A 24,583-nucleotide genomic window follows, 5' to 3' on the forward strand; every position below is an offset into this window, starting at 1 on the left:
AGGGGCTATCTATCTAGAAAAATACATGCACTAAATTATGCTGTAAGTAATTCTCAGCTGTGATTTTTGCTCTTAATAGCTTTACGCTTCCATTTTAAATACCAGCTAGGTGACATTTATGATCAAATTCCACCCTCGGATTCGGTGCAGAGATGAGTTATAGCAGCAGGTTAAGAGACACGTCTAGTCTCATTAATATTTAAGACGAAAACCTCGCGGCCTCCACGTCCACCCCACTGAATTGAAAGCACCACTCAGTGGTTTGCCTTTACTTTGCTCAAGGAAGCGAAGCGTTAGAGACGCGACCCGCGAAGGACTGAGCTACCTGATGGGGAGCACTTCATCTCCTCGCAGCCACGTGAAGGTGGGAGGGGGGTACCCAGAAACGCAGCACTCCAGAACAGCATCCTTCCCTTCCATGGCCACCACGTTCGACGGGCGCTGCAGGAAAAACTGCTGTCTGTGCAAACCCGGATCTACAAGAGCAAAAGAGACAGTTATCATCCATAAAAAAACCAAAAAAAAAAAAACCAAAACAACATGCTTTTTGTTGGGAATGGGGAATATAAAACGACTGATCAATAACGGACCCAAGAGACCACAGCTTTCACAGATTCTTACTGACGGGAAAAAGAGAAAAATCATAGTACAGACATATAAAAAGTGTATCAAATGGCAATCTTAGAGCTGCTTACAGGTTGAACCCAAGGGAGCAATTTGAAGGTAGAAAAATACCAGCTTTTGGGAAAGTGAGAAAGGACTGTTTATAGCCTGGTATTAAAGTCAGGTCTTGGAAAGCCCCAGGAAAAGACACAGCCACAGCAAGAAAAGACAGATATACATAAGGTTAAGAGTCGTATTGGATTAACGACGCTATTTTGGAGACGCAGGAGGGAAGTTCATAAATATGGCAGGCGAGAAAAGACAAGGAAAGCTTCAAGTTAGGAAAACGAATGAAATAACTTGAAGAAATCTGAATTGTGAAGGAATCTGTAGAAAGATTAGTGCCCCACATTCTCCTTTGCCTGAACGAAGGTGTCCACACGGACGCCCCACATGTTGGAGGCTGTCTGACAGCCCTAGGCACCACCGGGCAACTGAGCTGAGCCTTAGGATGAGCTAAAACTCTCCATAAGCGTCTCTGATCGCCACGGGTGGATCACCATGGACCAGGGGACAACCCACGTTCAGGTGACAACCTAGACCCAAATCCCACCCGTTGTGCCTGAAATACCAGCAAACGGAACCATACGCCAAGGAAATCAGTGGGGTTTGTTTGCTTTTTAATGAATCTGTTCTTTTTCTCGAAAATGACTTCATTTTCTTATCACAGATGTTCAAACAAATGTGCTGGACTACTGCCATTAAACATTATTCCTTGTTTCCTGACACAAACAGAGAAATTACACAATATAAATGAATATTCCCACCAAATTAGCAACTGCAAGATCCTCCAGAATCATCTCCAAGTAATTCGCTGGTTCTCTCATACAAGTAAAAAGAAACGGTAACTAGCTGCGTGCATTTGTTACGGATTTACAGCAACAGCAGATTTCAACTTCTTACTGTAACCAGATGGACATGCAATTGCCAGCCATGAATAAGCGCGACCGAGGAAGAGGATCTCACGTACGACTCAATAGCTTCAATCTGCGAAGACATCTTAGCTGATCACAGCAATACCTTTGGCCTGTGAATTGCACGGTATCTCTTGCAATAACCACAAATATACGTATTGCCTTAACATACGCAATTAAATACATGGCAGCCAACGAGCAGAAACCCAAAGATTTTTTTCCGCAACCCCAAGTCAGTTGCCCAAAGATGAAAACAGATGTGCCAAACCAGAAAGCAAACAAAATCTGTAAATAGTATCCAGATCTTAACACAGGAGTGTCTCCATTCCTTCAAAAGCACTTAGTTCTGAAATCACAAAGAGGTCGCCTCTGATTAAAATAATGATCCTAGTTAGGATGGAAGATGTGAGCAGCAGTAAGAAGCACAGCAATAAAAATATAGGGAAAACGACACCAACGAAGGTTAAATATCAAGTTAGAAAAAGGAGATGATTGATAATTGAAACCATAGGATTTAGTAGAATACATTTGGCTGAGAGGGTTCTTCAAATACATTCGGAATAAATGGAATTCCAGAGCTAGTATAGGCTGGATATTAAACAAAACTGCAAAATCCTAAACCACACAGAAGTAGCTCAATAGGTACTGCTGTTCTGCACTTGGATAAAAGCAGGATAGCACATTCATCTTTTACAGCGATGCGAAATACATTTTTGTTGTATTGGAGACCAGAAACAATGAGACATCACTATTGTCTTAACTCCTCCAATGGAAATGATGTTTTCATTAAAACTCTATCAACAATCTGAAGATGATTTAATAACTAACGTAAATTAAAGCAACACTACACGTCAAGCAAAATGAAAAACAACAGTATTTTATTTGGGATTTTTCCTCTCATCTGTAATTTGCCTGGCAAAATTCTGCATGTGCCCAAGGGACATAATTGAGTGAAAATCCCAGTGAAAGCAAAGCTGTTAGGGTTAAGTATGCCAGCAGATGGCCAAACCAAGCTCCAAGCCCAAGGTTAAACGAAGAGGTACCAATACGTGAACACTGGAAGAGGGAAGTCACCGTCCAACACCAAACTGGGACTCAAATATTTAGACAATAACGGCAGATGGCAGAAGATGGACTCAAAGGTAGGTAAATATTTTTAATTATTGTTTTGGGATCCTTCAATTAACCTACAATCATCAAAAGTGCTTTAGTCGAAAAAGCAAAAATACCACCAATATCAGAGAATCACAGAAGGCTTTGGGATGGAAGGGACCTTTAAAGCCCATCCAGTCCATCCCCTCTGCAATGAGCAGGGACATCTACAACCAGATCAGGTTGCTCAGAGCCCCATCCAGCCTGGCCTTGAGTGTTTCCAAGGATGGGGCATCTCCCACCTCTCTGGGCAACCTGTGCCAGCGCTTCACCACTCTCATCGTAAAAAAATTTCTTCTTTCTATCTAGTCTGTATCTCCTCTCTTTTAGTTTAAAACCATCACCCCTTGTCCTATCACTATTAGCTCTGCTAAAAAGAGTATCCCCATCTTTCTTATGAGCCCCCTTTAAGTACTGGAAGGCTGCAATAAGGTCTCCCCGCAGTCTTCTCTTCAGCCTTTCCTCATAGCAGAGGTGCTCCAGCCCTCTCATCATTTCGGTGGCCTCCCCTGGCCCCGCTCCAACAGCTCCATGTCCTTCCCGTGCTGAGGACCCCCGAGCTGGACGCAGGGCTCCAGGGGGTCTCCCCAGAGCGGGGCAGAGGGGCAGAATCCCCTCCCTCGCCCCGCTGCCCACGCTGCGGGGGATGCAGCCCAGGAGACGCTTGGCTTTCTGGGCCGCGAGAGCACATTGCCGGCCCATGGCCAGCTTTTCATCCCCCAGCACCCCCGAGTCCTTCTCCTCAGGGCTGCTCTCCATCCCTTCATCCCCCAGCCTGTGCTGATACCGGGGGTTGCCCCGACCCAGGTGCAGGACCTTGCACTTGGCCTTGTTGAAGCTCATGAGGTTCACACAGGCCCATTTCTCAAGCTTGTGCAGGTCCCTCTGGGTGCCATCCCGTCCCTCAGGCGTGGCGACTGCACCGCTCAGCTTGGTGTCACCTGCAAACTTGCTGAGGGTGCACTCGATCCCGCTATGTCATTGATGAAGATATTGAACAGCACAGATATTGAAAATATTGAACATATGAAGATATTGAACAGGCAGATATTGAATATCACCTCCTCCTCTTCATTTCCATCTCTTGCTCCATTCACGACTCTCAAAGAGAAGCCTAAGCTTGTATTGAAACTTTTCTGAACCCCCTAATGATATAGCTGCTAGCTGAAAAGGTCGCACCTTCTCTACAGCCCTCTTTCATCTGGAAACACAGCTCTAAAGCAGATAGAAACTAAACATGTCAGTTGTGAAGCAATGTTTTGCCGCTTGATTTCCAGTTGAATAGAGAGTGCAGGGTACAGCCAAGTTAGCAGCTTAAAGCCACATAGAGTGTTGGAAAAAAAAAATCTGTTACATGAAGAAAAAGACAACAATATCTTATCCTTTTCAGAAAATAACAGGATGGAGAGAGTTGTGGTTTCAAACCCACGAAGATCAGAACTCGCACATTATTCAGGCAAGTCCCCAGCACGGGCTGAGCCTCCCAGGAGGCGGCAGCTGTGCCCTCGGGCGTCACTGGTGGCGGCCAGCATCCGCTGGGCCGGGCACAGCCCACAGACATCACAGCCGCAGTCGGTCCTTGTGTCCGTATCTTAAAGGCTCGAGTCGGTTTTACTACCAGAGGGGTCTGGATGGAATAACTAACACATTTTATTTAAGCATGAAGAAGCAAACCCACAGCTTTCATGATAAGAAATGCTAGTTTCCTCATGAGTACTTATTAAGGAGGGCTGACGTGCTGTCACAGACTATTAAAAGTTGGCATATCACAACCGCTGGCTTTGTACCACCTTCCAAAAAACCAGAGTGGTCTAAAACCAGAGCTCAGTAACGAGGACACGAAAAGCAGCGTTATCTGAAGCTACAATTACTTAACCAGAACCTTACAAGGAACCAAGGAGTCTCCAAAGGCACCCTGTCCTGAAGGTGGACATCCACAATTTCCTCTCAGAGCCGAGATCCGACTTGAACAAGGGGATGGTGTTGGATGTTAAAAGAATTCATTGACCAAAAAGTCTGTGGGACCACAGATTGCAAGCCTCTGCAGTGGAGTGTTATACTAGAGGTGGGACAGTCTCCACCCACTTATCCTTGGCAGGGGGAAAAAAAAAAAAATAAAACAAAACAAAAAAATCACTAAACGTGTTCGAGTAAACTCTACAAAAACACGCATCAGTGACAGAACAGACCTTGTGAGAAAAATCAGGCCTTTTTGTGGGCTTAAGGAAGCGGTTCGCATCTAGCGCACAAGCAGCAATGTCAGTATCTGGTTCAGACTCGCCTGATAAAACTCCTCACGGCTGAACCACTGCAACCAGTTATTTCCAGCTGAGAAATAAAAAAAGATCAGACCATCAAATTAGATTTTTACATTAGAGACAAAGGAAAAAGCGAGCGGGAGATTTTAAGACTAAAGGGCCATTCAATCTTGTTTCTTGTATAAGACAGGCCACAGAATCAAACCCATCCTGAGCTCAAAAGCACATTTGAATAAAGTGCGTTCTTCAGGAAGGCACCCAGTCTTGATTATAAAGATTACTAAGGTCTTGTTATCCCCTTCTCCACTTGATTAAAGAGCACTCAGTGTATTCTCCCTGACAAGGTACTTGTACACCATAATCGAGCCCACGTAATCAACCGACTACGGACCAGCTTTAGCAAATGAGAAATTCTTTGCGTGAAGCCCTGGAGCCATTGGAGGCATTGAAATAATTTCAGCCGCGATTTAATCACTTATGCACCAACGTGGCATCTGTGGCCTGGGCTCACAGCCACAACGTCCCCATCCATGGGGACGTGACAGGACACCTCTTGGTCTTTTTCAGCATTAGCTTTTCAAGCAAACTGCTTGACCGGGACCAGGCGGAGCAAGCTGCTCCCACCTACGGGCCATGGGCCCCCATCACTGCCTGTGCTCACAACGCACACGCTCAGAGCCTGATGCTGGACCAGCATCTAAAGAAGGTAAGACCAGCATCAAAAGAAGCATGACCAGTTGGTCGAGGAAGGCAATTCTCCCCCGCTCTGCTCTGCTCTGGTGAGACCCCACCTGGAGGACTGCATCCAGCTCTGGGGCCCCCAACATAAGAAGGACATGGACCTGTTGGAGCGAGTCCAGAGGAGGCCACGAAGATGATCAGAGAGCTGGAGCACCCTCTCCCCTATGAGGACAGGCTGAGAGAGTTGGGGTTGTTCAGCTTGGAGAAGAGGAGGCTCCAGGGAGACCTTATAGCAGCCTTCCAGTACCTGAAGGTACAAGAAGGCCTACAAGAAAGCTGGAGAGGGACTTTTTACAAGGCCATGTGGTGATAGGACAAGGGGTAATGGCTTTCAACTGAAAGAGGGGAGATTTAGATTAGATACAAGGAAGAAATTCTTCACTATGAGGGTGGTGAGGCACTGGATCAGGTTGCCCAGAGAAGCTGTGGATGCCCCATCCCTGGAAGTGGTCAAGGCCAGGTTGGACGGGGCTTTGAGCAACCTGGTCTGGTGGAAGGTGTCCCTGCCCAGGGCAGGGGGTTGGAACCAGATGATCTTTAAGGTCCCTTCCAACCCAAACCATTCTGTGATATCACCTAGGCTGGAAGCAAGAGCTACACTAACTTCCCAGCCTGCAGAGCACCTATCACATTGCTGGCATTTGTTGATTTTATTTTATATATTCATTTATATAGTCATATAAAGCAGGGAACTGCAAGATCTTATTTTCCCCAAACAAAACAAAACTCCTCCTTTCGTGTTTAGCATTTTTCTTGAGCACGCAATGCGCAGTAATGAGGTAAAGCTATACACATATTTTCCATGCTCGTTAAATCCATGACACACAGCTGAAATTCAAAACCACAAATGGGATTTGTGAATGCGTATGTGATTTCGGCAGTCCCCATTACACCGCTATCTGAGAACACCACACTATTTGCAAAAAAAAAAAAAAAAATACATAACTTCACAAAGCCTTATTAGGAGAAATCATTTTATCTCCTTTTTATAGATGGCTAATGGAGTAATAGAGATAATTTGCGATGTAACTAAGGACATGTATGTATTCTGTAGCAGGAAAAGGTCCTGCATTATTTTTTTCCTCATGCTTATGTTAAAGGCATAGCTTCTGTCACATTTTACCAGCATACTTTATAGTCAATCACTACTCGTTCTCTCAAACCCTCGGATTTGTGTCAATATGCATTGATAAGAGTTGAGGATGTATTTAAGTCTCATACCAAACTGGTCTTAAGCAAGTGGAACTCAAGACGATGCAATTTAGTTCTGTTTTCCGACGAAAACGAAGTTGCAAGGAAGATTCAGCCATACAGCTACAGCTCTTCAGCACTCAAGGAGAAAAACGTTACCGTAGTATTTTAGCTACATTCTATATTGAAAAGAAGGAAACGCTTTCATAAAAACGTTGCACCCTGGTGTATGGCATCTTACTGTGCTAAGCTACTCGGTGCTACGCTGCACTTGTAAGTGTTGTTCAGTCGACAAAAGACTCCCATCATCTCATACCCGTGAAAATTTTTCTGAACGTATTTGGATAACATTGTACTTGGCCGGTACAATTTTATTTTTTTCTTGCAGCAGTTTTTATATTGCAAATGACAGAACTGAGATGCCTTGAACAGGACACTGATGTGACGGACTATCTCTAAGTGTTCGTAGTCACATTCCTAAATTCGATTAGAAGAGATCAAGATTTATACCAAATAAAACCCAATTTTGCTCTCTGCTGTCAGTGAAGAAAGGCCAGCAGAATTCCCCAACCTGATCTCACCATCATGCCTAGAGGCTGAATGCTTAATCCCAATAAGAAAGCAAGGGTTACGTGCGAACGGCGTTAGAGAAATCCGTCATTAAAATGATACCGATCTCTCAATATAGAGAATGCATTAAAACGTATAACCAAAATGCAGTTATTACTTTGGGATTTTGCTTTTTTGCCTTCACCTCCCAAGCCCCTTGCTTGCATTTTTCTGCTTCAGCCCTTTTGCCCTCCCCTCCCAAAAACGCAAGCCTGGCTCAGCAGAGCTCTGGGACGCGCCACGACCAGGAGCACGTAAGTAATAAGGACGCGCAAAGATTGCGGCGTTAGCCCTGACACCAATCAGGGCGTTAAGACATTCTTCTTACGGTAGTAACTTCAAAATACATTAACTAAAGCGCAAGGAAAACCGTGCCAAGTCGCTGCTGGAACGTGAAACTATACATCAGGGGTCCTATTTCTAGCTTTAATGATGATTTCTTGCGAGACACTCCGTTTCCCCATCCATAATGAAGACAAAAATATTTACAGCCCTTTGACTTGTTCTTTGAAATCCTTAGGTAAAAGAATAATATAAAATTTATTACTGCAGGGGTAGAGAAGGGACATTGCTGGTTTGTATTTACAAGACAAAACGAGAAAGCTTTTTCTCTGACCATTAAAGTTTTAGAGGCAAAATTGAAACAGAATGAGGAACGGCTCCACCACTACATTATGGAGAAAATGGAGAACAGAGCTGAGGCGAGAAAGTAGCAACGCACTTACACCCTTACTTTCAGCTGAGCAGCAGAGCTTTGGCAGACGTTATTTTAGACCTACGTCGCCCTTGAGATGCAAAGACACAAGCAATTACAGAGCAGTGGTTCGATCCAAGTAGTAACTGAATCCAGAGAAGAACCCAATACAAGATTTTTCAGGGTGGACCTGAATAACTGGAGAGGAGAGAGATTTTACTCTCAGTCCTCATCTGAGTTGAAAAAAAACCAAAAATCATTTAAAAAAAAAAAATCAAAGATGAGCTTAGTCAACTTTTAGAAACAAGTAGCAGCCCCAAACTGATTCACAGCTTTTTAAATGTTAAATGGGACAATCTTTTAAATAATTTTTAGGGCCCTTCTCTAAGCCTCCTCCAAACCAACATTTCTGAAGACGTGGTCGCTGGTCAAACACACTACGTCACGCTGAAGTCGGCGTGGAAGTCACATCTCCCGCACCACGAGCCGGCCGCGATCCTTACCAGGAGCGCATCAGCCTCTCTCGCAGCACTGTTCCACCCTTGTTCTGCTCATTACTCAAGGTCAACCTCCAAGATTTTTGTCATAGGAAAGTGTTTGCTCCCGCCGCTAGGCTCTCCTATGATATGGCCAATAGGACCAATCACATAAAAATATTCTTTTTTTTTTAATTCTACCCCATTTATAAAGTTCTGTTTAGGGATCCACATTCTTCATTATTTACCACCTCTGTGATACCTGCATTCGCCTTCAATTGTAGTTTTATTGTTATACGGTATATTAAAGAATATAGGATCAAGGATATATCCCTGGCTCTTAGTGAGGACTCCCACTAAGAAAATATCTGCTCAGTAACCATTTCTATTTGGAGACTTGATGGCTACCAATCTGATCGAGCACATCGATGCTACATTGATTTTCAATTTTGCTACTGTCTGAAGGCAAGAAATCCTCCCAAAAATCTGCTATAATGATACAAATCATCACTAAAAATTCTGTTGACAGCATCTGTTTTCATACACTGATATTGACTGGTTTTAATTGCATGGACCAGGCATTATTTTGTGTCTCAAAGATGCCAGCCTGACAGACCATCAGCTCCTCAAGGGTTGGTTTGTTCCAGGCCACTGGAATCTTCAAGTATTCAAAATTTGTGGTCGAGAATTAATGGTCCTGAGAATTTCTTGTCTCTTCCAGGAGCTGCTTTTTTATTTGGATATAATGACCTGAAAATATCTGGTTTTGGACAAGCGTTTTAAGCCACTCCTGTCAAGATAGCACTAATTTTTTTTTTTTAATATAAAAATGTCTTTAAATAAACCAATGCCATATGTACAAGCACATATTTTTCAAAAATTAGTTTTTTATTTTTTTACTTTTCTGCCTTCTAAATCTTGAAACAAGTTCTACCACTGTCACCCGTTCCTAGTAATATTGGTTCAGTTATATTTGAAAAACATTTGTACCCCGAACTTTACTAATTCTTGATATCTTCCACGTCTTTGATTCCTTTGACTCTCCACAAATTCCGTTTATTAATTCATAATTACCATTATATCAGATTACTTGCTCCAATTTTTAGATTTTTTTCCAATTTCTTTGTAACCAGACTGCTGGGGGTTTCAATTAAGACTGCCTTTCCTTTCCGTGTGTCACAGTAACGTCATATTGTGTAGATATAAAATATACTTGCAATTCCCCAGTAGCCATTTGATTCATTCCACTTCAATTCTCTCCACCTGCTAACTTGACTCCAGCGCGTGGGAATTCTCTTCTGGTTTAAGAGACAACTTTATGATATGTAGCGATGATGAGACAGTTGTGTATGTTCTGCTTTTGGGTTCATGGCAGAGAAGAAAGCAATGAGTTTCATGCAATTAAATATAATCAAGCAAAAAAGAGCCCCCAAAAAGCAAACCAAAAACTACAAGCTCGTAAAATGCCAAACCTGATGTATCCATCGCCTCTGATGTTTAGGATCTATAATAGCCATAAGTAGTCACTAATAGTTTATTAGTATGTTGTTATAGTTATTAGTATGAAATAATATTGCATATTAAAGCTCTAGTGCCACTATTTAACATAAAACAAATCTCAAAGCAGGAATGCAAAGGCTGTTCCAACACTACAGAACTCCCTTTTGTTCGGGATTCTTTGTTGACTGCATTTTGAGAGCAAAATCAGCAATAAATTTCAAGTGAACCACCTTGCTCTTCTCTCTATACCCAAATTTGCAAGCCAGCCTACGGTCCACTAGTCGACGGCATCAGCATCCTCAAGCTACCTCAATTTCATAAGGTTAATCGTATACCAGGAACCTTCCAATAACAACTTATGCTTTCAAATACATTGCGAAATAAATTACGTAATATTCTTGAGGCCCTTGTTCTGAACTCCATCTGTGCTTCAATAAAAAGAACTAAACCCAATCCCATTTAGAGCAATCAGCGCGTAGTTCATAAATAAAACCACCAATCTGGCCACCAGCCAGGGAGCTGTTGAGCAAACAGCTCTTTAGTAGATATTAGTTATTGTTCTTGCGATTGCATTGATCTCGGCTAAGGGCACACACCGACTGTACGTCCGTCTCTGCCCGCCTGCTCGTTTTTATTTCCAAGCTGCTCGAACGTGGGAAACTGATATTTATATGTACGAGATTACTTAAGCACTAATCAGATTTATCGAGGGGAGAGCGGCGAAATCGCTCATTCCCCAGGATTATTAATAAGCATTTTTAAATGTAACCTTTTCTTGTTAAAGGTCAAAATATAGCTAGCTTATAAAGCGACCTCAGCAATGCTATTTATTTGGGCAGCTGGAAGCAGGGATAACCCAGCTACTGGAAGTTATTGCATGAATCTTTTGGAACTAGGGATCTCCCTTGTAAGAATACACGTAGAAAGACGATAGCACGTCTGCATACTCTCACACTGCTGCCTTGTTTTCAAGCTTGACTTTAACAGATGACACCTTAGGAGGATCTATTTACCAAATAAGAAAATATTTTTCCCCCAATCCATCCAAATACTACTAATAATTTAAATTAAAAAAAAAAAATCAGAGTAATTACACCATTGCTAAGTAATGCAGCATGTTCTGTGGCAGGGCGTACCCCATCCACATGGTTCTCTCCCAATGAGGTAAAAATGAAACCTTTAATAGAAATTATACCCATTTAGCAGAACAAGCGATGCTTGTCCTCAGGACAAGGCTCTCGATCCATCTGTTGCTCGGTTGGAAAGGCAGGACTAAAAATTCAACCTTGATTAAATGCAATTAATGGAAAACTCAGTACAAAAACACACAGTTCCAATGGCTGTTACTGGTTTTAAGCGTTTAACTTTTTTCTGCTTGCAAGAACATAGCTTCAGGTTTCCAGGCATTAGTTTTTTCACCTAGTTCATAAAAACCTGCCGGTTAAAGAGCCTTTTTTCCCCCAAGTAAGTGCTTACAGAGCACACTAACAGCAAGTCTATAAAGGTGTCCTGGATAAAGTACAAAAGTTCCCATGTGTTTACCAAAAGGCACGTTATGTACAGTAAACATCCTAGTTCTTTCCTGAACTCTTATTAATTTATCAACATTCAGCTACTGCCTTGAACTGGAAGCTCGTATTCACAGCTGGTATTCAGATTTCTGGTAACAGAAATCCCTTCCAAAGCATCCTTAGCTCTAAGCAGAGGCTTTGCACGCTTGCGTGCATCACCTCGCTTGTAAACGAGCATCAAAATACACGTGGTGCAAACGAGGTCAGCTTGTACCGCGATCCGGCTCCATCTGTGAAGGGGACCTGCCTCTGGTCTCGTGCATCACCCCTGCAATTTCTGCAGCTATAAATGGCACTCTCTTTGCTGGGTTTTTTGTTTGGTTTCGTCGTTGTTTGGGTTTTTTTATATGTACTAATCAGAATTAGGGCAAGGCACCCCTGCAGGAAATAGGCACAGGAGAACATAAACGTGAAATTGGTTAGATTTAAAAAAAAACAAACAAACAAAAAAAAACAACCAAAAAAACCCAAAAAAAACCGAAAAAAAAACCAAAACCACAAGTTCAGTATTTAAGTGGGCCACATCTGTTAGAAATCTGTTTTCATCTAAGAATAAACACTGTTAAGCACTAGCTGTTGAGGTTAAGAATAAGGTAAAGACCTGACTTGGACAATGACTGGCTGTTAGGGAACGTGCGTCAACACCAGGCTATAAAAGATGAGAAGAAATCTTTAAGGTCTCTGCATCTGGTACAAGCTCCGCATGTTGCACGAGGAACTGACGGCTGAGCTTCGAAGATCGCCTGCGTGAGCTTCACCAGACCTTCCTCGAGACTAAGTTTAGTTATAAAACTCATATTGAACAAACTCATACCGAACAACATAATTCGGTATATTCCGCCCCTTTTGTTTCCCATACGTTCACCCAGTTGTATGTCCTCAGACAAGATGCTTCCTCTAGTTACATGACTACGCAAAATCAGGGGTAACTGCAAAGCCATCAGTACCACGATGTCACGCTGTATTTAAATAACTCGAACATCGCAATTTCTCTTCTTCTAAAGAGCGGAGTCACTTAAGCATCAAAGCAAGCCTGAGCTCAGGAGGCAACTCCTGTTGTGCGCAGTGAAACGTGCCCATCAACCTCTCCTCCCTAATTCCTTCTCGCGGGATCCGTTTCAATTCGGTCCTTTTCGCCGCCGTTATCCCTCTCGCCTCAGAAGTGCGACCGCGAGGAAGGAGCTGAATCACACGGCAGCATCCAAACTCTTATTCGCATTCAATACGAAGGAATTACACGACATTGTTACCGTTATCTTGAGCTGCAGCTCAGCAGACGAGCTCGGAAAGAGAGGAGGAACCTCCACAATAGACACTACTACAGCGGCGGATTACTTGAACGGCTAACGATAAATGCAGGATTATTATTTATAAATAATTAATAGCTTTCAGGCACCAAACTACTCAACTTTTGCTTTTAAAATGGTATCTGTATTTCTGAAGTGGACAGACCTGCCAAAGAAACTTATTCATTAATTTACAGAAGCAATGAATTCGGCTAAGAATTAATTCCTTCATACTGGTTTGTATAAGACCTTTGCTTTTTTTATTTGTACAGTAGCATTATTCCCTCTAAATTAATTAGGTGAGTCCATCTCGTTATCTGAACATGTATTTCCTCATGTTCTCAGTATTTGCTGAAACTTTTCACCTGGGATTAAGTTTCTGGACCCCAGAGAAGAGCACTTCAATTAGAAAGGTGAAAAAATGTGCATTTGAAATGAGCTTTCTGCCAAAAGCTGCAATGGCTACCCTTAAAATTAACAGCAAGAGAAAAACTGACACATTAAAAACTCCTCAAGAGTTTTTGCTCAGATTTGTTGGGCTTTTTTTATACAAGTTCTTCAAAATCTGTTTTCATATGGCCTGTGTACTTCTACAGGCACGTGGTTTCCGATAGAGGATTTAGCGAGGCTGGAGCTCTTTGTAAAATGCATTTATTGAGGTGCTGGGGGGCGAATCCACCCCTTCCAGAGCTTCCCCAGGCAGAATCAAACTGCACCTAGGAAACACACTTGCAAATGGTCATTTGTAAAGTGTCTTTTAGTTATCAAAGTAAAAAGGTCCTGCTCAGCGCTTTGCCGCCCCGCTAAGACTCATTCACGCACCCACAAACCACTTCTCTTTGGTAACGGAGGTTGAAGAATCAACTATTCCTTCATTTACTTGGCGAGTTAAACTACAGGTTTGGGTCTGGTAGGATGAATTTTACTTTTTTGCCCAAGAAACCAGTAATTCCCTCATCCAAATATTTTGTTTTTCTAACCTGTATCATGTCAGATGACAAATGTTGCTATCAAGAGAAGATACAGGTATCTCCAGACCCACCATAATGTCGAATCAAATATTTAAGCCACAGGCACTTTGACTAAAGAAACTAAATGACTAAAGATATTTAGCCCTCGTTCTTTTTTAAAGCATTCTGTTTGGAAGCTGTACAGAAGATTAGAAATTATTTGCCAGGATCGTGGTCCGTTTCGCCACAAAACCTGACAGATACGCTGCGGGTTCCAACAAATCACAACCACTACCTGTGGAAGAAGCAGCGTTTTCAAAATACAGAGTTATGATACACTACCTACACTTTATTTTTTTGTTTTGTTGCCTATTCCTTTGAATAAGATTTAAGGCTTTTCTTTTTTTTCCTCCCCACTAACCAAGGGAAAAAGGCCAACAAGAGTATTCTGCCTTCACTAATTATGGAAGAGGAGAGCTGCAACTGAAGACAGATTTCTACCAACAAGCGAAAACAGGAGAGGCAGAATTAGCAGCAAAGTATCAGATAGCTCTGAACCATCAAAGCGTGCACATGAGAACAAAATTCCCAAAAGCCTCAATAAGATCTGAATTTTTGTTTCAGGAGCACCATTCATTTCTTATAAGAGCTGCTGTCTGCTCACATTATGCTAAAATAAGACCTTGTGCTGCTTGCCCTAAGCCAAAGTCTGACGGACTCCACTAGTTCCCTGTTACATATTTTGCTCATTATTTGCTCCAGTGTCTCCCCGGTATAAAATTTTAACATGCTGGGAAGAGATAAATTAATTCCCCTCTCTCCTATAGACAGCCTGAGAGAGGCCATTTAGCCAGGATGCTAACGACCAAAACTGGGAACAAGAAAAAACATCAATCCATCCATAAATGATCAGAAATGTTGAATGCATGGCAAATTAAAAATATTCTGAGAAGCTGAGGAGGCAGAGAAAAGCCTTCCAGGTCTGTCTGAAATACAAAGTTTTATGATTTTCTTAATTTTAATCAAGACTTCTGAAAAAAAAAAAAATTTCCCCATGGATCTCAAATTGCCATTAATAACGGCGGAGGCAGGAATGCCTCGGTGCTGCCCGATGCATAAGGAACAGCACAGGGCTCTGCGGCTCACGGTGAGCTTGGGAACCCCAAGAACATCCAACCTGGAGCAGCCTGTTAGATAAACCAACAAACGGGGAGCAGGTCCATGCTCCAGAGATCAGGCACAAACTCTGGTCACCAAAAAGATAAAGAAAAACCTGCAGGTAACTCCAGGTGATGTGGTCTTCCCCTGCTGCCAGCTATTCTGGCTGTTATTTTCCTTTGCAGCTCCAAAAAGGATCCACACCTACTACCACAGCAGAAAGCGAGGACACAGGCTTTGGTTTGTAATCCTAGGTTTAGAGGGAAAGCGTGGGGTTTGGTTTGGTTCTTTTGGTGTCAGATGGCAAACACAGAAGGAACTGCAGTCCTCCAAATTCCACGGCATTAAATCCCAGAGCTGTTATTAACCACTCCCAGAAGTAAGGATGAACTCATCAAGTTTCACATGTCGTTAGCATAGGGACACTTCCCTGGGACTGATCCCAGCCTTCCTGATTTCTACAGCATTTGGACCATCTCAGAAGTCTGAGCATCCTCAGTTACCTGAGATATCTCAGATAACTGAGGATAACCTGAGTAACTGAGCATGCTCAGTTACCTCTCACTTAGTGAGAAATCATGCAAACCAACATTTGTCTAGCAAATGCATATAAAAAAAATTTCTAAAAATACATCATCCCTGTCCCATATAATTAGTGGTCACGTGTCAGAGCGTAGAACTAGAAGGGAAGGAGATTTTGCAGCAACACCTTTTTCAAACCACTCTTTTGGTGCTCAGATCTACATACTCAACTGCAGTGGTAACCATCTGTTTCGCTGATGAGTTTATCAATTAAGAAGGAGAGCAAGATGCTCACTTGCCCACGAATTTAGGCATATTACTTGTCACAGTTAAACTGTGTTGGATCCCAAACCGCCGTCTGGGCAACCTGGCAGATCATATCAGGCACTGAAGTATCCAAGCAACCTAACTTTGAGTAGGTCAATTCAGCAGCTAGTCCCAACAGATTGCCTTTCCAGTCAATGGAGTGAGAGGAGCTCTTCCAGAGAGCGCTCTGAGAAAAATAATTCCAGGGCTCTGGGAAAGTAATTCCAGTGCTCTCACCAACATCGTGAGATGGGAAGTACTTGTCTCTCTCCATCGACCACGTAAAAGAGACCAGCTTCATACATATCCAAATTTGGTACTTGAAGTTAGGCAGCATGAATACTTTCCTAAGGGATCAACTCCTCACTTTTGCATCCAACTGCTTCTAAAGATCTCCAGGCTCTTCCATGTGAAGAAGAACTTGGAAGCTTGTAGAAGTAACTGGAAAGAAAGTGGGATAAATCAGCCTAGCTGCCCCAGGAGGAGTGACTGCTCTTTCAGAGAACCAAAGGACACAACCAGACAAGAGAGAAGAAAGGCGGTGTAGAAGGGTCTGGTTCTTACCTGCCAAAACTCTGACTTCTGCATCATTTCCAGTTCTCGAACTGGCTGGGTTTTTCGCGAGGCATCTGTAGATCCCGCTGTCCCCATGCTGAACCCTGCTGATCTGTAAAGCTCCGGAGGGCAGGACGGCCACCCGCGGGTCGGCCGAGCTCGGGAACAAGTCCTCCTGGTTTCGTTGCCAGTGCACCACGGGCATGGGCTCCCCAACAACTTCACACTTCAGCAGAATGGTGTCTCCCGCAAAAGCCGTGACAGATTCCGTCTGGGAAAGAAACCTCAGTGGTCCTGCAAACACAAGCAAAAAAAAAAAGGCAATTATATAGCTGCTGAAAATAGAAGTTGCACGCTGTTTCCATGCTGATTTGGATTTTGTTAACAATCCAGACTAAAAAAAAAAATAAATAAAAAATTTATGTGATATTCTGAAAACTGCTTGGAGATTGCTATAATGACAGGGTGACTAACGCTTTCCATTGCAAATTACACTCATTAACAGCAAAGAAAAGATGTGTTATCAACATAAAGAGTAACAAATTGCACCTGTTACTTACAAACCCACTCAGGAACAACTTCAACAAAGTACAGATACGCTATCACGCAACGCAAACTGTTCACAACAGGGTGGCATTCAAAGGAAAGCACAACCAAACCTACGTAAGGTTAGGGAAACGGTACGGTCGCATCGTGCTGTATTTCTCCTTCTCTATGCTCTTCCCCCCAGATAAAAGGAAAAATACTCCAAAAAGCCTCTGCTAAATAAATTACTTGGGTCACATAATCAAATATTTCAAACGGCTCTGTTTTTCATGAAACATTTTTGACTCGCGAGGGCAGGAGAGCAGAGCTGGGAGCTTTCTTTGTGCAACCCCCAGATGTCCCAGCCTCACTCGGCGCAAAAACACGAGGACCACGTCCTTCACGTGCTACGGAAGAAAAAGCCAGCAAGAACAGGACAGGGTCTGCGAGAGTCCAAGGTCAAGTGAAAGATGATGTCAAGATCATGGACTTCACTACCTGGAAGCATGGTTGCTTTGCAAAGAGCGTAGATAAAACTTGCAAAGAAGGAAAACAAAACAAAAAAAAGGAGGAGAGGAAAAAATAATCAGCCCTCTTTCCAGCCAAGTATGAGAAGGACAAATCAAGAAGATGGACTGAAGCAACTGCTTGGATCAGGAACGTGCTAGAGATGGTGTGGACATATTTTGGGGACCTGCCCTGGCTCCAATCCCGGCCAGTCCCTAGAAATGACCCTACCAGTCCCCAGCCTGGCCGGGCACGCTCGCCTGCCTGCAGGGACCGTTTGAAGCCATACCAGTAAATACGATCACTCAGCAGTGTGTGCAAACACGCACCAAGTGTTTGACAGAGTGAAAAACTTAAAAGATGACACTAAAAGCAACTAAAAAATATATAGGAAAAAAGCATCTTTTAGATGATATCAGCTGGTATACAGTGAAGGCTTTCAAAAAGGAGCTGTCAGTAGAGGCTATAAAGAAGCTGAGGAAGCAAAGAATAAAGACCCCAACTTTCCAGACATTAAAATGCCACCCAAACATTCAGCAAAAGCACCGTACGGGGGAATAATCACATACTAAAAAAGACATTTGAGTGGGAGCCCCAAGTTGACTTCCTGGTTCCAACACCTATTTTCTGGTGTGATTTTGGCCACCCACCTCTTGTCTCAGTTCTCCTCCTCAAACACGTTGCTCCTATTGCGTTCAGCTCTGGGGCCCCCAACATATGGAGGAATGGACCTGTTGGAGCAAGTCCAGAGGAGGCCACGAAGACGATCAGAGGGCTGGAGCACCTCTTCTGTGAGGACAGGCTGAAGAGAGCTGGGGTTGTTCAGCCTGGAGAAGAGGAGGCTCCAGGGAGACCTTATTGCTGTCTTTCAATACTTAAAGACGGCTTTGAAGAAAGATGAGGACAGACTTTTTAGTAGAGCCTGTAGCGATAGGACAGGGGGTAATGGCTTTCAACTGAAAGAGGGGAGATTTAAATTGGATATAAGAAAGAAATTCTTTACTGTGAGAGTGGTGAGGCACTGGCACAGGTTGCCCAGAGAACCATAGAATCGTCAAGGTTGGAAAAGACCCTTAAGATCATCGAGTCCAACCATCAACCTATCACTGCCAAGTCCATCACTATACCAAATCCTCAAGCACCACATCTACCCTTCCTTTAAATACCTCCAGGGATGGGGACTCAACCCCTTCCCTGGGCAGCCTGGTCCAATGCTTGACCACCCTTTCGGTGAAGAAGTTTTTCCTAATGTCTAACCCAAACCTGCCCTGGCGCAGCTTGAGGCCGTTTCCTCTCGTCCTGTCACTCCTTACTAGGGAGAAGAGACCGACCCCCACCTCGCTACAGCCTCCTTTCAGGCAGTTGTAGAAAGCGATAGGGTCTCCCCTCAGCCTCCTCTTCTCCAGACTAAAGAAGCAGCTGTGGATGCCCCATCCCTGGAAGTGGTCAAGGCCAGGTTGAACGGGGCTTTGAGCAACCTGGTCTAGTGGAAGGTGTCCCTGCCCACGGCAGGGGGTTGGAACCAGGTGATCTTTAAGGTTTCTTCCAACCCAAACCATTCTAGGATTCTACGATATCTCCCAGAGCATCTGCCAGGATGAGATCTCGCAACCCGGGTGAAGTGCTTCCATGAGCTGAAGCAGGGAAATTCTTTAGCAAGGCTGAAACTCTCTCGGAGGAGGCTTCCTAATGACATTTCCACACGTGAAAAAGCCTACATGAATCTACTGTTGTGTGGGCAGCAGTATTTCCTAATTGCCATGTTTACTAGTTATCCCTATGAACCAAGCGAGCGAAGAAAAGGCAGTCGTTCCCAGGCCCATCCACGCAAGCCCTGCCACCCGCTGCCCCCTCGCACACGTTCCCATCGCGGCGAGGATGCTACTTTCCAGCCGAGCTATTGGCACAGACGCACAAGTAACAGCTTTTCACCCCCAGCAAAGCTGGTGCAAGCTAGAAAAATAGAAGCATTCAACACTTTGACAAAAATTGAAGAGAAACGCAGTGTGAACAGTGATGGAAAGCTGTTGAAAACTGCAGACTTTTCCAGGAGGAAAGAGAGCTAAATCTAACAATTTACAGTAAAAACTAGGACTAAAAACAATTGCCAGAGGGACTTTTTCTTCCCTGGCAGCACCGTACCTGCCTTGGCCCTGCACGCAGCCAGCTCACGCTTTGCCCCGTCTCTGCGCCGCCTCCCTTTCCACAGGTATCCCTACTCTTCCTTTTAAAGCTTAAAAAACCATCATAAAAATCTACGCATAAGATCAGGATGTTGCAAAAAACCTTTGGCTGTGTCCCGGTGAAAAGACACTAACCACCTTTTTCCACGGTTATGTTCAAAACTCGTTCATCTCTCTGCAGGACCATAATAGACAAGATCTTAAAACCATCACTGGGTCTTTACAGCTCTCCTGGCTTACGCTGATTTATTTTAAAGACAGTTTTTGAAGCTACACAGATGTTTAGGATGTCGGGAGCTGGCTCAAGGGAACGGAACAGCAAATACATTCGGAGAAAGTCACTTTCCGAGACAGACTCTGGAATTAAACATTGCAGATCCTCGGCGATGCTTCGCTCCGTAGCCACAGGGTCACAGATGCACCTCCCTGCATTATACCCAAACCTACTTCGGAAACTTAATTGAAAGCGGTACCCGACTCTGATTTACCATGCAGTCTGGTTGGCAGCCTATCAGGATCCCCATCTTTCCTTACAGAAGACCCAATTATTAAGCAATTAAAGTTCACTTAATAAAAAGGCTTATCATTTGGGGGACAGACCTCAGGGTCTGGAACATGTTTAGCTATTAAATATTCAGCAATTTAGTAGCACTCAGTACAATCCCCCAGAGAAGAACTGCTTTAAATGCTTTGTTTGTTTCAAATTAAAGCCTGCAAGGTTACTTAACATCAAGACAAGACCTTTTTTTTCCCCACTTTCAATTCACAGAATAGCTGAAGGGCAAGAAACCAAGGTAATGAAAAAGAGTGATTTCCTTCTGCTTGCTTCAGAAAATAGGAAAGCGAGAGAGCATGGGTGAGTGAATCGGGAAATGTAAATATTTTAGAAACTGCTGTCTAATTCTCTCTTCCACGGGCTGGTTTCCAAAAAGGTGCTACGCTTTAGTTACTCTATATTCTTTTTTGTTTGCTAGCTCCTATTTACAATTCTGAAAAGATTTGCACTCAGTAACGTGCAGCAGAAGTATCAGAGCAAGACCTACAGACTTCACACCAAATAATCCAAGCACAGACGTGGCGTTCGGGTTCGTTCATAAAAACGGGAGCTAAATAAACTGGAACCCTTTCTTGGTGCAAACCCCATCTTACGGGACTGGAAGCCGTACATCTAGGAGGAGATAAAGCTTATGAAAAGCTGGACACTCAGATTTCTGACTTAGAAGAAACTAATTAGGGGGAAAAAGAAAAAAAAATCAAGTTACCAATATGCATTTAGCAATACTTCTAGAAAGTATTGCCAGCCAGGGAATTCCTGCAGCACAGTACCAGCCAGCCACTCCTAGTACCAGCTGTCGGCTTAATGAGAAGGATTCCAAGGGAAGGATTTTAATATTACAATAAAATGAATATTAATAAGATACTTTATGCCTTTGCATTTTTTAGATATGAAATTTGGGCAGTTAAGGTTTATATAGATGGAAGTTAAACCGATTTGCCACAAAGGGCACCTCGGTGCGAAGTGAAGGAGAGGAAGGTGCCTCACCGCCCGAGAAGCCGAGGACGGAAAGCTGGCCGGTGTTTCAAGAGCAGATAAGGCTAGAAGACGACGCACCAAGTAATCATAGGCCTACTTATTATTACCTATTTCCAACAAGAAAAAAAGTTCAACTGCTCCCCAACCTTGTGTCCGATATTGGAAATCCTTCATCCTGCTAGGAGCTGCGTATTTCAAATACTACTCATCAACCACCAGCTGGGACTACACCCAAGTTTGCTAGAAGAAACACAAAACCTTAGCAAGGAGCTGCTCATTTGCTCTACAGTCCCAGTTTCCTGCTGCTCTCTTTGCTTCAGCCATTAGCATGGTAATACAGGATACCACAAGATGATCTTTTCTTATTAGCGCTCAATTTCCATCAAATTCACATACCTAAGCTAAAACCATATAAACATCATTCATTTGTCCTTTATGCCTAAATTAGGCTGCCCACCTCCCAAGGCTTCCTATACACTAGGCGGGCAGAGGAATCCCTCGTCTTCACCCTCCACCCATGGGGGTTACCTAAATTAGGTGACTACGTGTTAATTGTATTAATACTCAGAGGGGATTAATTAATTAAGAACTCATGACCACTACAAATAAGGCTGGATCTTTTTTTTTTCCTCTCTTTTTAAATACGAACCCCACTCAGTATTCTGACTCCGCAGAGCATATTTAAATCCTGTGAAACTTCACCCCTGAACGCAAAGTACTGCGATCCCGACTGCGACGCACAGACGCGGTCCCCGCTGCTAGATCACATCACGCACAAACACCCCGTGAAACAGGGAATATGCAGGTCTCTGATCCTTGTGATTTATCGTGCGAACAGACGATTGCCTTGATTTCTCCTGACGGCGGAGATGCACGTAAGGAAACTTAACTGGAAGTTAACGTGGCTGTTTGAAAGAACATAAGCTAAGGGTAATGACAATATAGTCAACATCATATCTCAACTGTATCCTGAGCTGTTCCATCAAAAAATAAGATATTGAAAAGTAACTGAGAATTTCAGAGAAAGAGAGCAACCCAGCATCCTTAGAAACAAACTTCTACAACTCCAATTTGCTGTCTTTTGTTTTTCCCAGGTCTCGGGTGTTATTTCTGCAGCAACCCAGTTGTAACCCACCATCGCAGCCCTGCGGAGATACCGAACGGCAGCTGTCTGGGCCGCTGAGCATCCGGCGGCTGCAACCAAAGGGAGAACAGACACGGTTTAAAGTCTGGAAATTTGATTGAAGAAGTGGGACTTCAACACGGATGACTCTGGTCTATGGCCCTGTCTGCAGGAGAGAAGGATCAACGTGGGCTCGGCATTAAGGTTATGTATTGAGATCTAAGTAATTACTTAAGAAGCGCAGTGGCGGGCAGGTCCAAATAGCTTCAGGTTAACCAAAGTATAGCTAGTTAGTCATGCACACTATTTTATATGTGTGTGTGTATATATATATATAAAATCTGAGTGCATCACTGTCTTTAATTTGTATTATGTAAATACGAAATAGTCTTTCTATTTCATAGATGAGGAACTGAGGCTCTAAAATACAGGTTCAAACATTGAAAGGCAGCAAAGCCACAGAAACTGGCATCCCACTAGCTTATAAAATGTGGCAGCTTCTAACTGAAGAGAGTTCCTCGGGCTTTTTAGGTGCTTTTGAAGGTGCTATGGTGACTGACTCGCTCGCTCAAGGTGACAGGAGAAATCCAAGGTAAGCAGGGGTTCGAACCAAGCTCTTCTGTCCATATATCAGTATTTCCTTCCTTTCTATGAAACTGAGCAGAGTTTCTTTTGGGGTACACCCACAAACTGAGATACAGTTCAGGGGTAGCCGAGGGGGGAGAGGAAGGTTGGGCTCATGCAGAGTTCTCAGCTTTTCAGCAGAAAGGAGAAAAATCCTCATCAGGGAATGAGCTTCAAGTACAACTCAAGCCTGTGGGCTCTACCAAAGAGGGGTTCTCTAAGAAAACTTAGAGACCACCATCACCAGATCCCCTAAAAATAAAACAATAAAGGAAGAGTTTAAACAGACACTATGTTTAATATTCATTGAACAAGTGTCAAAAAAAAAAAAATCTACTTAACATGCTTTGCTGCTGTCCTCTTAGCATGTGTCTCATTGCTTTTGGATTGAGGAGTGATTCATCCTGCTTTGTGCCAGAGGAGCAAAAGCAGCTTCGATGTTTTCAGCCAGATTCATCCCAAACTCCAAGCCAAACAAAGCATTTGGCCTCATTTCAGGAGAGCCAAACTGTGATAGCTTTTTTTAGCCTACACATTTAAAGGCGAGACAATTATTTCTGCAACTTGTATTTAGCACTCAATTATCATACTGGAAAACACATCTTGACATTCTTGCTGTGAAGTCCTCTGGTCTTTAGATAGCCCTCAGAGATCCACTGTGAGGACTGAAAGGGGCAGTCCCTGCACTTCTCTCCCTACGGCCCTTTTGGGAGGAAGAGAATTTAGTTGACCTCAAAGAGTAGCATAGCTCTGGAGGGAATCTCTGTACTGGGTCAACTTATAGCAAAGTCAAAGAAATAAGGCACAGATTTTATAGTTGACTGTAAAAGCAATTGTGTGTGTGTGTATCTATATATAAAAAAATAGATATACAAGAGAGTATTTAGGGGAGAGCTTAGGCTTGAACACTTAAGCTGTGTTGTAACCCTGATGCTACTTAGCCATGGAAGTGCCCCAGTTCCCCAGGCATCCTCACCTTTTGAGGAGGTTTTAATCCTGATAGTTTACTGTTAGATGAGATTCCTCACGTAATGCCAGGAGAGCCACCATGTCTCCTCTTAAACCACATGGAGAGGAAGGTCAGAAGCCATCCCTTCCTCCATCAGCCCTACCTTCACATGGACACATTCGCACAAGTGCTGTTGAACTCACTGTAGATAAGATAGAATCAGAGAATCATTTAGGTTGGAAAAGACCCTTAAGATCATCAAGTCCAACCATAAACCCAGCACTGCCAAGGCCACCACTAAACCATGTCCCTCAGCACCACATCTCCCTGGCTTTCAAATACCTCCAGGGATGGAGACTCAACCACTGCCCTGGGCAGCCTGTTCCAATGCTTGACCACCCTCTCGGTGAAGAAGTTTTTCCTAATATCCAACCTAAACCTCCCCTGGCGCAGCTTGAGGCCATTTTCTCGTCCTGTCACTTGTTCCTGGGGAGAAGCAGCCGTAACTCATGAACAGACAATTCAGAACATCCCACATAGGAAGAATATTTCCCCTTTTCCAGTACGAGGGCACATCGAGCTCTCCTCCAGC

At 43.5% G+C, this 24,583-nt stretch overlaps 1 protein-coding gene across 1 annotated transcript in view; it reads right to left on the reverse strand.

The window, feature by feature from the left end:
- The window catches only part of DCC (DCC netrin 1 receptor), a gene marked incomplete at both ends in the record, with an annotated part of 597,951 nt that overhangs the window by 300,898 nt on the left and 272,470 nt on the right, over positions 1-24,583 (reverse strand). The window contains 2 exons of the mRNA XM_082336600.1: positions 326-476; positions 16,556-16,840. Of these exons, the coding sequence (XP_082192726.1) occupies positions 326-476; positions 16,556-16,840 (436 nt within the window). The remainder of the gene's footprint in view (positions 1-325; positions 477-16,555; positions 16,841-24,583) is intronic.

Source organism: Platalea leucorodia (genome assembly GCF_965183815.1).
Source record: "Platalea leucorodia genome assembly, chromosome: Z".
Taxonomy (NCBI): domain Eukaryota; kingdom Metazoa; phylum Chordata; class Aves; order Pelecaniformes; family Threskiornithidae; genus Platalea; species Platalea leucorodia.